At 43.9% G+C, this 13955-nt stretch overlaps 1 protein-coding gene across 7 annotated transcripts in view; it reads left to right on the forward strand.

Moving 5' to 3' along the window:
- The window catches only part of CIT (citron rho-interacting serine/threonine kinase), a 195216-nt gene that overhangs the window by 12285 nt on the left and 168976 nt on the right, over positions 1–13955 (forward strand). For all 7 annotated transcript variants that reach the window (XM_003932193.4, XM_074402166.1, XM_074402162.1 and 4 more), the window contains 2 exons: positions 7948–8123; positions 13760–13861. In XM_003932193.4, the coding sequence (XP_003932242.2) occupies positions 7948–8123; positions 13760–13861 (278 nt within the window). The remainder of the gene's footprint in view (positions 1–7947; positions 8124–13759; positions 13862–13955) is intronic.

A 13955-nucleotide genomic window follows, 5' to 3' on the forward strand; every position in this document is an offset into this window, starting at 1 on the left:
AAGGAAACTACACAAAGGCATGCAGCCCAGGAGGCACAGGCATTGGGCACTGTTTTCGGAGACTGGCTACCACACCCTGCCCAATTGTTACCTTCCATTATCAAGATTAATACAGTCACAGGGAAGATTCTAACTTGCCTCTGCTTTGGTCATTTGCCTGCCAGGAGGTGAGGTATTATGATCGATTTTGTTGGAGTGCCCAAATGGGTCAGGGCAGTGTGCTTACCAGGACTTCATGGAATAGGGGAGCACGTGGTTATGCAAAGGAGCTGGAGATGCTGAGTAGAAAAAAGTCAGCATATGTTCACTATAATGCCCTTCAATATTTTACAGGTACTTTGTTCTCAGTTTTCTCATCTGCAAAACAAGAATAATGTATATCCCTTTTTTTTTTTTTTTTTTGAGGTGTAGTCTTGCTCTGTTGTCCAGGCTGGAGTGCAGTGGACAAGTGATTCTCATGCCTCAGCCTCCTGAGTAGCTGGGACTACAGGTGTGCACCACCACACTCAGCTAGATTTTGTATTTGTTTTTAGTAGAGATGGGGTTTTACCATGTTGGTCAGGCTGGTCTCAAACTCCTGATCTCAAGTGATCTGCCTGCCTCGGCCTCCCAAAGTGCTGGGATTACAGGCGTAAGCCACCGCGCCTGGTGGGCATAATGTATATCTAATGAAGCTGTGTTGGAATCGCATGAGTTAATGGATAGACCAGACTAGTGTTGCCTGGCACACAGCAGACACTCAATAAATGTTACCCAGGAATCGTAACTGTGAACTTCAGCAACATTTAATATATTACATATCTTCAAAATGTACTTGAGGTATTCATCATTCTGTTTTTGTTTGAATAAGCTCCTGCCTTCTTTTTTGTGAATATTTAAATTTTTAAGTAGGGAGTGGGAGGGGAAGGAAATTACGTGATGAGGCTAGCTTACTGAGCCATCTGCAGGCACCTTCATTAGTCTTGAGATTGTCCTCTGGTTACTTAACAGCGGTGAATTATAGAACCATTTAGTGATCAGGAGAGTTGGTTTAGTGGAATGTAGATTCTTTCTAATAGAACCCTCTTCCAGGGAAATGTTTCATATATTTGAAGAGGTCTCCTGGGACTGGTTAAGAGGCCGTGATTGAAAATGGGTGATTACATTGGTATGGTTTTTTCCCCCACTTTTTGAGTGTCTGTTTTGGAATGTAAGCTTTGCTTTTCCATGTAGAGAAGGATCTATCAGCTGCTTCTGCCCAGGTTTCTTGAATCTTCCCATAGGGATGGAGATTTTCTCTGGAGACTGTTAGAGAAAATGGAACAGAGTGTAGCTCTGAAGGATGTCCCCAGCAGAAGTACCCCTACCTTGGGCCAAGGGAGGGAAGGGAAGGGAATGAGCATCTGGGAACCAGGGAAGGGATTTTTGTCTTTCTTAATTAGACTTACATCCCCAGTGCCTAAAACAGTGTCTGGCATATGTTAGGTCTTTGATAAATACTTGTTGAATGAGTGTATTGCTCAGTGAACAAAATAAATGGCAAACATTAAGCACAGTATCAGATAATTTGTGTAAAAACTAAACAGCAGTGTGATATTAAAACTTGCACAAAGGCCAGGCACGGTGGCTCACGCCTGTAATCCCAGCACTTTGGGATGCTGAGATGCATGGATCTTTGAGCTCAGGATTTTGAAACCAACCTGGGCAACATGGCGAAACCCTATCTGTACAAAAATACAAAAATTAGCTGGGGCATCATGGCACACATCTGTGGTCTGAGCTACTTGGGAGGCTGAGGCTGGAGAACTGCTTGAAGCTGGGAGGTGGGGGTTGCAGTAAGCCAAGATTGTGCCCCTGCACCCTAGCCTGGGTGATAGAGTGAGACCCTGTCTCAAAAAACAAAACAATACCCCCCCCCCCAAAAAAAAAACAAAGCAAAACAAAACAAAAACAAAACCACCACCACAACAAAAAAACTTGCACAGAAAAGTGTTGATAATTGTCAAAGTTGGGCTGGTATTGACAATTTGACAGTAGCTGTACCCTTTCAGCTATATTTGCTATAGACAAAACCTTCATTTACAACTTTAGTACTAATAGGCAAATGATAACTTTTGAAAAGTTTTTTTCTTTCTTTTTTTTGAGATGGAGTCTTGATCTGTCACCAGGCTGGAGTGCAGTGACGTGATCCTGGCTCACTGCAACCTCTGCCTCCTGGTTCAAGCAATTCTCCGCCTCAGCCTCCCAAGTAGCTGGGACTACAGGTGGGTGCCACGACCAGCTAATTTTTGTATTTTTAGGGGAGACGGGGTTTCACCATGTTGGCCAGGATGGTCTCGATCTCTTGACCTCGTGATCCGCCTGCCTTGGCCTCCCAATACTGGGATTACAGTCGTGAGCCAGGGTGCCCAGGCCCCCCTCCCCCGTTTTTTTTCTTTCTTATTGCAAACATAATACATAATGCAAAGTTAAATATAGAAGGTTAAATGTATGTCTGAGTCTGTTTGGGCTGTGGTAATAGATACATTAGATTTGGCAATTTATAAACAACAGAAATTGATTGCTCACTGTTGTGAAGACTGGGAAGTCCAAGATCAAGGTGCCCACAAATCTGGTATCTGGTGATGGCTCTCTACTTCAAAGATGGTGTCTCCTTGCTGTATCTTCACCTGGCAGAAGGGGCAAAAGTGATTCCTTCAGCCTTTTTTCTTTATGTTTAAAACTTTTATTTTAGGTTCGGGATACATATGTGGGTTTTTTATATAGGTAAACTTGTCATGGGGGTTTATTACAGATTATTTTGTCATGCAGGTACTAAGCCTAGCAATTAATAGTTATTTTTTTCTGATCGTCTCCCTCCTCCCACCCTCCATCTTCAAGTGGGCCCGTGTCTGTTGTTCCCTTCTTTGTGTCCTGTGTTCTCATCCTTTAGCTCCACTTACACGTGAGAACATGTGGTATTTGGTTTTTTGTTCTTGCATTAGTTTGCTAAGGATAATCTCAGTGTTTTTTTCTTTCTTTTTTTTTTTTTTTGAGCTAGAGTCTCATTCTGTCACCTAGGTTGGAGTGCACTGGTACGATCTCGGCTCACTGCAACCTCTGCCTCCCAGGTTCAAGTGATTCTCTTGCCTTAGCTGCCAGAGTAGCTGGGACTATAGGTGTGTGCCACTGCGCCCGGCTCATTTTTGTAATTTTAGTAGAGACAGGGTTTCACCATGCTGGCCAGGCTGGTCTCTAACTCCTGACCTTGTGATCTGCTCACCTCAGCCTCCCAAAGTGCTGGGATTACAGGCATGAGCCACTGTGCCCGACCCAATGTCAGCCTCTTTTATAAGGGGATTAATCCCATTCATGGGGATGGAGCCCTCTTGATTTAATCACTTCCCTAAAAGTTCTACCTTTTTTTTTTTTTTTCTGACACAGAATCTTGCTCTGTTATCCAGGTTGGCGTGCAGTGGCACTATCTTGGCTCACTGCAACCTCTGCCTCCCAGGTTCAAGTGATTCTCCTACCTCAGCCTCCCAAGTAGCTGGGATTATAGGTGCCTGCCACCACACTTGGCTAATTTGTTTTGTATTTTTAGTAGTGTCAGGGTTTCACCATGTTGGCCAGGCTGGTCTTGAACTCCTGACCTCAAGTGATTCACCCAAAATGCTGGGATTACAGGCATGAGCTATTTTGCCCATCCTCTAAAAGTCCTACCTCTTAATAGTATCACACTGGGAATTATATTTTGACATGTGAATTCTGTGGGGGCGAGGGGCACAAACATTTAGATTATAGCCCATCACATACGTAGTTAGGAAAAAATCCTTCAAAATCTTACCTGAGACAATCATTGCCAACAGATTGGTGTATAATATTCCAGTTGTGTGTGTGTGTGTGCCTAAAAAACATTTATTGTGGAAATTTATAAATATACCTCAATGTGGCCAGGTATGGTGCCTCACACCTGTAATCCTGGCACTTTGAGATGCCAAGGTGGCTGGATCACTTGAGGTCAGGAGTTTGAGACCAGTCTGACCAAACTGATGAAACCCAGTCTCTCCTAAAAATACAAAAATTAGCCAGATGTGATGGGTGCTTGTAGTTTTAGCTACTCAGGAGACTGAGGCACGAGAATTGCCTGAACCCTGGAGACAGAGGTTGCAGTGAGTCAAGACCATGCCGCTGCACTCCAGCTAGGGTGACAAAGTGAGACTCCATCCCAGAAACAAACAAATAACCAGGGAACACTCCCTGGCTATAAGGAATATGTGTTCTAATGGAGACTGAGCCATCTTGTTCTGTTTAACAGTGCCCAACATTCTTTTATATGGGCGGACTTGTAGGTTGTTTCAACTTTCCTGTTGATGAACCTTTAGGTGGTTTCTGATTATTTTTCTGTTACAACAGTTCTCATCATGAACATCTTTGTATGCGTCTTTTTTGAGCACATGTGCAAGTATTTCTATGGAGAATGGATGATTCCTAGAAATTGGATTACTGTGTTCCAAAAAAGAAAACAATACACCTAGCTATGTTGGCTTTTGGCCCTGGGTCCGGATGATTATCTGACAGTTATTCTCTGACTGCATTTTCACTGTGCTTTGAGTCCTTATCTCTACCTCATTAATATTCGACACCCACTGGGCTCTTAGATACTGTAACTAAAAGTGTACAGAGATGAAGAGTGAGGTGATGGTTTTGGGGTCACAGAAGCAGCTGGTATAGGGAGAAGTAGTGAAGTTTTTTTGTTTTTTGGATGCAGAATCTTACTCTGTTCCCCAGGCTGGAGTGCAATGGCATGTCTTGGCTCACTGCAACCTCTACCTCCCAGGTTTCAGTGATTCTCACGCCTCAGCGTCCCTGAGTAGCTGGGATTATAGGTGTGCGTCACCACACCTGGCTAATTTTTGTATTTTTAGTAGAGACAGGGTTTCACCATGTTGGCCAGGCTGGTCTTGAACTCCTGACCTCAGGTGATCTGCCTAACTCGGCCTCCCAAAGTGCTGGGATTACAGGCTTGAGCCACTCAGCCTGGCCATGCTTTTTTTTTTTTTTTTTTTTTTTTTAAATAATCATAGGCTTGAATGTAGCCTCTCATCTGTTCACCTTAATAATCCAAAAGCCTTTAGATAAAGAAATGGAGATTTGGAATGGCTTCTCAGAATTCGGAGAGAGTACTGTACTGGTTTTGCCTGCAAAGCAATGCGGCCTGTCTCCTTGTACAGTTGAGATGCCTGGTGGTTGCCAGTGAGAGACCCAGAGTTATTAAGTTGGATACCACTGAAGCAACTTTGTAAACAATCTAAGGCATAATAAAGAATTAGGAGAGATTGGCTTTCTGTATGAGCAAAAACAAAATCAAGTTAGATCCAGTAAGGTTTTGGGGAATTATAATTCAAAACTCAAATACTCGATCTGGAAGAAACTTGGAAAGAGACAGGGAAGGAAGACAGGGCTTGTCACAGCATGGTCAGGGCAAAAGGAAAACACTGTGCAGCTTTTACTTTTGCTTCTTCACAGCATTCCCCATGCAGGTGCCCTAGATTTGGTTTTTACAGTGGTCATGATTTCATGCAGATCCACCCACCACTCTTGCCTGGTTCCCCAAGGGACCAAGGGAAGGTGTATTTAGGATGACTGCTAAAGTGAGAGGTGTGGTCTGTGGCTAAGAAGACTCTCGATACCATGGCGCTTATCATCTATGCCTTTGACCCAGGAGATTTCAACTCTACCCATGCAACAAAGGAAGGGCAATAGCAGGGGGTGCACTCCCCTTGGCCTCCCAAAGTGCTGGATTCCAGAGAGCCACTGAGCCTGGCCAGTCATGTCTCTTAAAAAAAAAAAAACAACTCTGGGCGTGGTGGCTCACGCCTGTAATTCCAGCACTTTGGGAGGCCAAAGCAGGCGGATCATGAGGTCAGGAGTTCAAGACCAGCCTGGCCAACATGGTGAAGTCCTGTCTCCACTAAATATACAAAAATTAGCTGGGCGTGGTGGTGCATTCCTGTGATCCCAGCTACTCAGGAGGCTGAGGCAGGAGAATTGCTTGAACCTGGGAGGTGGAGGTTGTGATGAGCCAAGATCATGCTACTGCACTCCAGCCTAGGCAACAGAGCCAGACTACGTCTCAAGAAAAAAAAAAAAAAAAAAAGTGAAAAAAATTACATTGGCCAGCTCATTAAAATGCCACTCATTGACTATTGGTATGAAATGGCTTTCCCTTTGATGGACCAAGTCCGTCTCATTGTGTGAGCCACTTGCAGGGCTGAGTATGACTCAGAATGTAGCTCCTAAGCTTATCTACTGCCCAGCCATTGACATGGCCATCGCTTCCAGTTCCTAGAAGATTCCAGTGTGTGTTTGGGATTTTAAGACAGTATCTTGGTCTTCAGTGTGGCATCTTTCTGTTGGATTCTCCAGGGTAATTTTGATTATAAGCGTTGCTTGCCTGCTTTGGGTGTGTAATGCCTGTGTATGATGCTGTTCCCTTGTAATGTGCACAATTAAATTTTTGGGTCAGCCCCTGCTGCTCCCCCTTCATTCCTGCAAGTCATTAGAGTCATTGCACATCTAGCGATGTCTCAGGTCAGCATCTCTAGAGGGTTAATAAACATATTAGATTCCAGATCCACTGTCTGTTTAGTCCATACTTCATATGTTGAGTATATTCGACTGAAAGATTAGACTTGGAAAAAGAATAAGACTGTATGGTAAGAGTAAGAAAAAGACAGTCACAGCTGGGTGTGGTGTCTCACACCTGTAATCCTAGCGTTTTGTGAGACTGAGGTGGGTGGATCACGAGGTCAAGAGATCAAGACCATCCTGGCCAACATAGTGAAACCCTGTCTCTACTAAAAATTTAAAAAATTAGCTGGGTGTGGTGGCATGTGCCTGTAGTCCCAGCCACTTGGGAGGCTGAGGCAGGAGAATTGCTTGAACTCAGGGAGCAGATGATGCAGTGAACCGAGATCATGTCACTGCACTCCAGCCTGGTGATAGAGCGAGACTCTGTCTCAAACAAAAAAAAGAAAAAGAAAAAGATGGTTGCAAATCCATTCAGAGGTGTGGCATGTCAGCCCTGCAGAGCAAATGTCAGGGCCCCATTTGGTTCTCTGAGCCCTAAGCCCTTCTGCCCCTGACTTTTTTTTTTTTTTTTTTAAGAGACTAGAGTTTCACTCTGTCACCCAGATTGGAATGCAGTGGCATGATCTCAGCTCACTGCAACCTCTGCCTCCTAGGTTCAAGTGATTCTCGTGCCTCTGCTTCCCGAATAGCTGGAATTACAGGCACTCATCACCACACCTGGGTACTTTCTGCATTTTTAGTAGAGATGGGGTTTTGCCACGTTGGCCAGGCTGGTCTCCAACTCCTGACCTCCAGTGATCTGCTTGCCTTGGCCTCCCAAAGTACTAGGATTACAGGCATCAGCCACCTTGCCTGGCCCCCTTTGCCCCTTTAAGCACCACCACATATTAGATCTGCGAAGGCGTTACTGATACAATCCAAGGAAGATGAAACTTGGGCTGGTGGGATAAAACTAAGCACATATAGTTAGAATGGAATGATCTGGAAGCCAGGTCCCAGGTTGGTGAAAATTAGACTCATGTTGACTATGTCACACCGTAAACTAGTCTAAATGCTGATAAGCATGCTTCACCAAACACTGCCCTGCAGCCTGCAGAGAGGAAGAAGAAAAACATAATTTGTATCTTCTTTCCCTATTTTCTGAGTCTATGGGATTCAAATTGTAGCTGCCATGGAAACTGTACTTTGGAATTTCTGGAGCCCTTAATTTTAACTTTAACATATAAAAACACTTTTGTACTGATTTTATAATTATTCATGATGGATGAGAAAGTGAATGTCTTTGACAGTGAGGGAAGACGCTATATGAACGCTTTTTTCTTTTTTTTTCTTTCATAAAGATGCATATATTTGCATGCTTTATTTACCTGGGGGTAACTCTTGCATCTTTTGCAGATTCCGACACCATAGCTGAGTTACAGGAGCTCCAGCCTTCGGCAAAGGACTTTGAAATCAGAAGTCTTGTAGGTTGTGGTCACTTTGCTGAAGTGCAGGTGGTAAGAGAGAAAGCAACTGGGGACATCTATGCCATGAAAGTGATGAAGAAGAAGGCCTTATTGGCCCAGGAGCAGGTAGGAGCATTTTAACATCATGCTTTTCCCCTTTCTGTACCAGAGTGTTCATTGTAAAGACAGTAAATCTGCTGCACTTAGATTGAGGAAGCTTTCCTCTGTGACTCTGTATTTAATTATGGTTGGGGCAAAAAGGTCTCTCGTGTTCTTAGCTCATCTTCTTGAACTGATGTTGGCTAATTTTGAAGACTCACAAATTCCTCTTGATTTATCGTGTTTCTATGGTTGTATTTTATTTCAGAGCCAAGTTGGCCTTTTAACTAATGAATTTAAGACGATCTTTTATGACCACTAGCTGGGGACTCAGAATATACATATGGTGGGGTGAATCAGGTTGCTTTCGTACACGCTTTAGATATTTGTGTTGTGGGCATATGGATTTGGTTTTAAAACAGGCCTTTGAAGAAATCAAATAGAATTCTTTGTCATATGGCTAGGCAGTTGCTTGAGAGCAGGTAGAACATTATCTTTTTGATTGTGGAATTTTTCTTTCTTTTAAACAAGGCTGCTGTCTCTAGACATATTGATTCATTTGCTGTGTTTTAGAGAGATGGCCATCAGCCTTGGAATTCAGAGAGTAATTCATTACTTACATTTTCGTGCACATGATGTGTCTGATAATGTACCCAGCTCTGCAGGAAGCTTGCAAAAGGAATAGAAGTCCCATGGCTGTTATTTTCAGAGTTTAAAAACAACCTTGGAAAGTGGAGGAAAAATGCAAATGTATAAAAAGCAGGTGCCTACCAGCTAAAGTATCACAGAAGCAGGACAGCAATTAGCAAATTAATTAACGGTGATGTGAGGGGAGATGCTGTGGGTGAGCAAGGGACAGTTAGGGACAGTTAGGGACAGTTCTCACTGATGGGAGGAAATGTAGGTTCTGGGCAGCGAGAAGTGATGAGAACATGTTGGGTAGAAGTGTGACATTCTGGAGTACTAGAATGCTATGCAAGTGTGTGTGTGGGGGTGTGTGTGTGTTCAGTGGTTCAGAACAGACTGGGAAATGGCGAAATGAGGACATTTGGGTGGGGAGGGGGAAACGGGTGGGAAACTCAAGAACCTTTTTTTAAAAAATTGTGGTAAAATATATATAACATAAAGTGTACCATTTTAACCATTTTAAAATGTGCAACTGAGTGGCATTCAGTGCATTCATGATGTTGTACAACCATGACCACTCTCCATTTCCAGAGCTTTTCTACCAAACGGAAACTCTATCCACTATACAGTACCTCTGCATTCCCCTGAGAACCAGTCTCTGAACTGTGGTTTACTTTGTGAGGCCGCTGGGGATTATTTAGGCCTCTGGAAGGAGGAGGTTGGGATCAGAGTCTGGCCCTGTGGACTTCAGTGACTTTGTATGGCCTCCAATCAGAGAAGCAGCAGAGGGCAGGAAGCTGCTTGTCAGAATCTAAGAGTGATGTGGCTTTTGTGTTTAGGAATAAAATGTGAGCCACATAATAGGAAAAGTGACAGGACATGGCAGATAATTTGGAAGAGAAGAGTGGAAGATGCTCAATCAGCGTCCCAGCTCTGAGAAAGAACTGTGCCTCATCAGTTCACGCTGTCTGAGCATCTGCTCTATCTGGTATGTTTCTAGGTCCTTGGGAAGAGGCATTAAACGTAGCCCCGACCTTGTGATGCTTATGTTTTCGATGGGAAATAGTGCGTGTAAAAACAAAATAATCCAACAGACCACACGGCAGGCAAATAATAGAGATACTCAAATAGGTGCCCCTTCCTCCAGGCGAATGGCCTGAAATGACTGTGTGGAAGTGTGGGCTGGGGGCTTATAAAATTATACACATACAGGCGCTAACTAAAGCCGCCTATTCATTCCTTAAGAGGATACATTTAAGAGAAAAGTAGGGTCCTTAACTGAGCCATGGGGAGGATTTGGAATTTAAGGGCATGAGAGGAGAGGCCAGCACAAGGAGTGAAGGAAAGGATGTGCCAGAGAGGAGGGAGGGGTGCTGTTCTGTAAGCAAGGCCTGCCACCTGGCAGAGGCCCGCACACCCACCCAGGGCTCTGTGACAACTGGAAGGGGTCCTCAGAGACCGTTTGTATAATTTTAGAGACAGGGTCTCACTGTTATTCATACTTGAATGCAGTGGTGTGGTCATAGCTCTCTGTGTCCTCTAACTCCTGGGCTTAAGTGATCCTCCCGCCTCAGCCTCTCAAGTAGCTGGGACCATAGGCATGTGCTGCCACATCCAGTTAACTTTATTATTATTATTATTGTTTGAGACAGAGTCTTACTCTGTCACCTAGACTAGAGTGCAGAGGCGTGATCTCAGCTCTCTGAAATCTCTGCCTCCTGGGTTCAAGCAATTCTCCTGCCTCAGCCACCTGACTAGCTGGGATTACAGGTGGCTAATTTTTGCATTTTTAGTAGAGATGGAGTTTCACCATGTTGACCAGGCTGGTCTTGAACTCCTGACCTCAAGTGATCCTCCCACTTCGGCCTCCCAAAGTGCTGGGATTACAGGTGTGAGCCACCAGGCCTGGCCAACAGTCACAAATTTATAGAAAAGCTGTAAGTACAGTATAGTCAGGGTTCTTAGGAGAAATGGAACCAGCAGCACATATATATAAAATCATCTCCTGGATTGTACGTTGACACATAAGACTAATCATCACATACAGTATAAACAATTTTTTTTCTTGAACCATTTGATATATACACACACTGAATATATACATATAAACACAGAATGTATATATACATAGAATATATATGCATACAGAATATGTATACAGAAATATATATGTATACATGCATAGACTGTATTTACATATATATGCATATATATTTAACTTATTTTAAGCAGTTGACTTACACAGGTTTTTTTTTTTTTTTGAGACAGGGTCTCTCTCTGTCACCCAGGGTGGAATGCAGTGGTGAGATCTCAGCTCACTGCAACCTCTGCCTCCCCGGTTCAAGTGATTCTCTTGCCTCAGCCCCCTGAGTATTGTGCTACCATGCCCAGCTAATTTTTGTATTTTTTAGTCGAGATGGAGTTTTACCATATTGGCCAGGCTGGTCTTGAACTCCTGACCTCAAATGATCTGCCTGCCTCCGTCTCCCAAAGTGCTGAGATTACAGGCATGAACCACCACGCCTGGCCGCCATAATGTCTTTTAGAATAAAACGATCAGGTTGAGAATCACACGTGACACTTAGTTGTCCTGTCTCTTTAGTCTCCTCCAGTCTGGAGCAGTTCTTTGATTTTTCCTGGACTTTCATGACCTTGACAATTCTGATGATTATAGGCCAGTTATTTTGTAAAATGTGGATTTGTCTGATGTTGCTCATGTTTAGATTCAGGGTCTAGATCTTTGGCCGAAATATCAGACTAGATGCTTTGTTCTTGCTGCATCCAAGCAGGTGACTCTGAGTTTCAGTTTGTTACATTAATGTTGATGCTCACTTTGATCACTTGATTAAGGTGGTGCCAGCTATGCTTTTCCACTTGTGGAGTTACTTCTTTCTCCTTCATAATTTTATTTGTTTAACTTTTTTTAGAGACAGGGTCTTGCTTGGTCATCCAAGCTGGAGTGCAGTGGTACGATCTTGGCTCACTGCAGCCTTGAACTCCCGGGCTCAAGTAATCTACCTGCCACAGTCCCCTGAGTAGCTGGGACTATAGGCGTGCATTACCACACCTGGCTAATTTTTGTATTGTAGAGATGGGGTCTCACTATGTTGCCCAGGCTGGTCTCTAACTCCTGGCCTTAAGCTGTCTTCCTGCCTTGGCCTCCCAAAGTGTTGGGATTACAGGCATGAGACACTGCCCCCACCCCCCTTTGTAATTAAAAAAGTATTCTGTGGGGAGTTACTTTCAAATGATGGAAATACTTACATCTATGTGGACTTGCATTTTCCTATTTTGGTCAGTGAGTTATAATCCATTTCTGTTGCTACTTTTTTTTTTCTTTTTTTGAGATGGAGTCTCTGTTGCCCAGGCTGGAGTGCAGTGGTGTGATCTTGGCTCACTGCAACCTCTGCCTCCCAGGTTCAAGCAGTTCTTCTGCCTCAACCTCCTGAGTAGCTGGGACTACAGATGCATGCCTCTACACCCGGCTAATTTTTTGTATTTTTTAGTAGAGATGGGGTTTCACTGTGTTGCCCAGGTTGGTCAAGAACTCCTGAGCTCAAGCAATTTGCCTGCCTCAACTGGGCCTGGTGGTTCATGCCTGTAACCTGTCACTACTTTTATACTTGAATTGTTCCCAACTTGGCCATTGAAAACCTTTTTAGGTTAGCTTTTGTGTCCTTTTGACACATCCCCATGATTCATTGAATACTTTCCTGCTTTCTGATATAGCAAGATGTTCAGATTCTTTTGGTACTTTTACTTTCTCTGCCCTGGCTCTAGCATCAGTCATTTCTCAGAGGAGCCCTATTCCTTTCAATGGACAATGGTGTTTAGAGGCCAAGATCTGGGTACTGGATGTTTTCATTGTTACTGAGGTGTCACTGCTCCCAGACCCCTTTCAGTGGATAGCACTAAGGAATACACCTATGTATATACAATATATTTACCTACACATGCATGTATGCATGCGCACACACACACACATACATTTACATCTCTGTTTGTGTATCTATCTCTATATATTGAAACCTGTGGCTGGGCACAGTGGCTCATGTCTTTAATCTCAGCATTTTGGGAGGCTGAGGTAAGAGGAATCACTTGAGGCCAGTAGTTCAAGACCAGCTTGGGAAACATAGCGAGACTCTATCTTTACAAAAAGAAAAAAGGAAAACCATAAGTTGACACCAGTACCCCAATTCCAATCCAACTTCAGGGTTCATTTTAGTTTTCATCCTTTCCATGTTTGCAATTCTATTCTCTGACGTTATAGCCTTAATATGTTTACTTATTTTATGCAGCTGTGTGCATCCAGTCTACCGTCTCTTTTGCTATCCCACCTCCCCTTGGTGGGTCCAAATAATCTGCTGGGTTGCCCTTTCACATGGATGTCTTTCCATGTGGGCCCTGTGTGGGCCCATGATATTGGGCTGCCCCTGCACATGGTTGCTGTCCTCCTCACGTTGCTTGGGACTGGCACCCTGTCCTGGGCCACCATGACTCTCCCCATAACCAGCATGGATGCTTACCTTGTTCCACACCAGCAAATGACTTTAGGACTGAATTGTTCAGGAAGAGAATAAGAAGAGAAAAATGTTTACATTTAAAGAAAGGGAGTTTAAAGAAATATGTTAGGTAAAGCAGGTAATATACGGAGCTGGCAAAAATTGTGACCAAAGTAGGTGAATGATTGAGATTTAGGCAGTTCTGGGCTAAGTGACAGCCCCTCCCTCCCTTCCTCCCTCCCTCCCTCCCCTCCCTCTCCTCCTTCCCTCCCCTCCCTCCTCCTTCCCTCCCCTCCCTCTCCTTCCTCCCTCCTTACCCTCTCCCCCCTCCCTTCCCCTCCCTCTCTCCCTCCGTCCCTCCCTCCCTTCCTTCCTCCCTCCATTCCTCCCTCCCTTCCTTCCTTTTTCTTTTCTTTGATTTTTTTTTTTTTTAAAGCTAGAAACATCAGTTTAGGCATAATGACAGAGGCAAAGGCTTTTTTCCTTTCACGCTGAGTTCTTTGTAATTGTCTAAGTGGTTTCTTTTTTCCCTAGGTTTCGTTTTTTGAGGAAGAACGAAATATATTATCTCGAAGCACAAGCCCTTGGATCCCCCAATTACAGTATGCCTTTCAGGACAAAAATCACCTGTATCTGGTGAGTCTTTACATCTGTCTCTCTGGAATTAGCCTAGCACTCTGACACTCAGATGCATGTGGTAAACTGAATGTGGTTCTTGCCCATGTGGTCT

This window comes from Saimiri boliviensis, chromosome 7 (genome assembly GCF_048565385.1).
Source record: "Saimiri boliviensis isolate mSaiBol1 chromosome 7, mSaiBol1.pri, whole genome shotgun sequence".
Lineage (NCBI taxonomy): Eukaryota > Metazoa > Chordata > Mammalia > Primates > Cebidae > Saimiri > Saimiri boliviensis.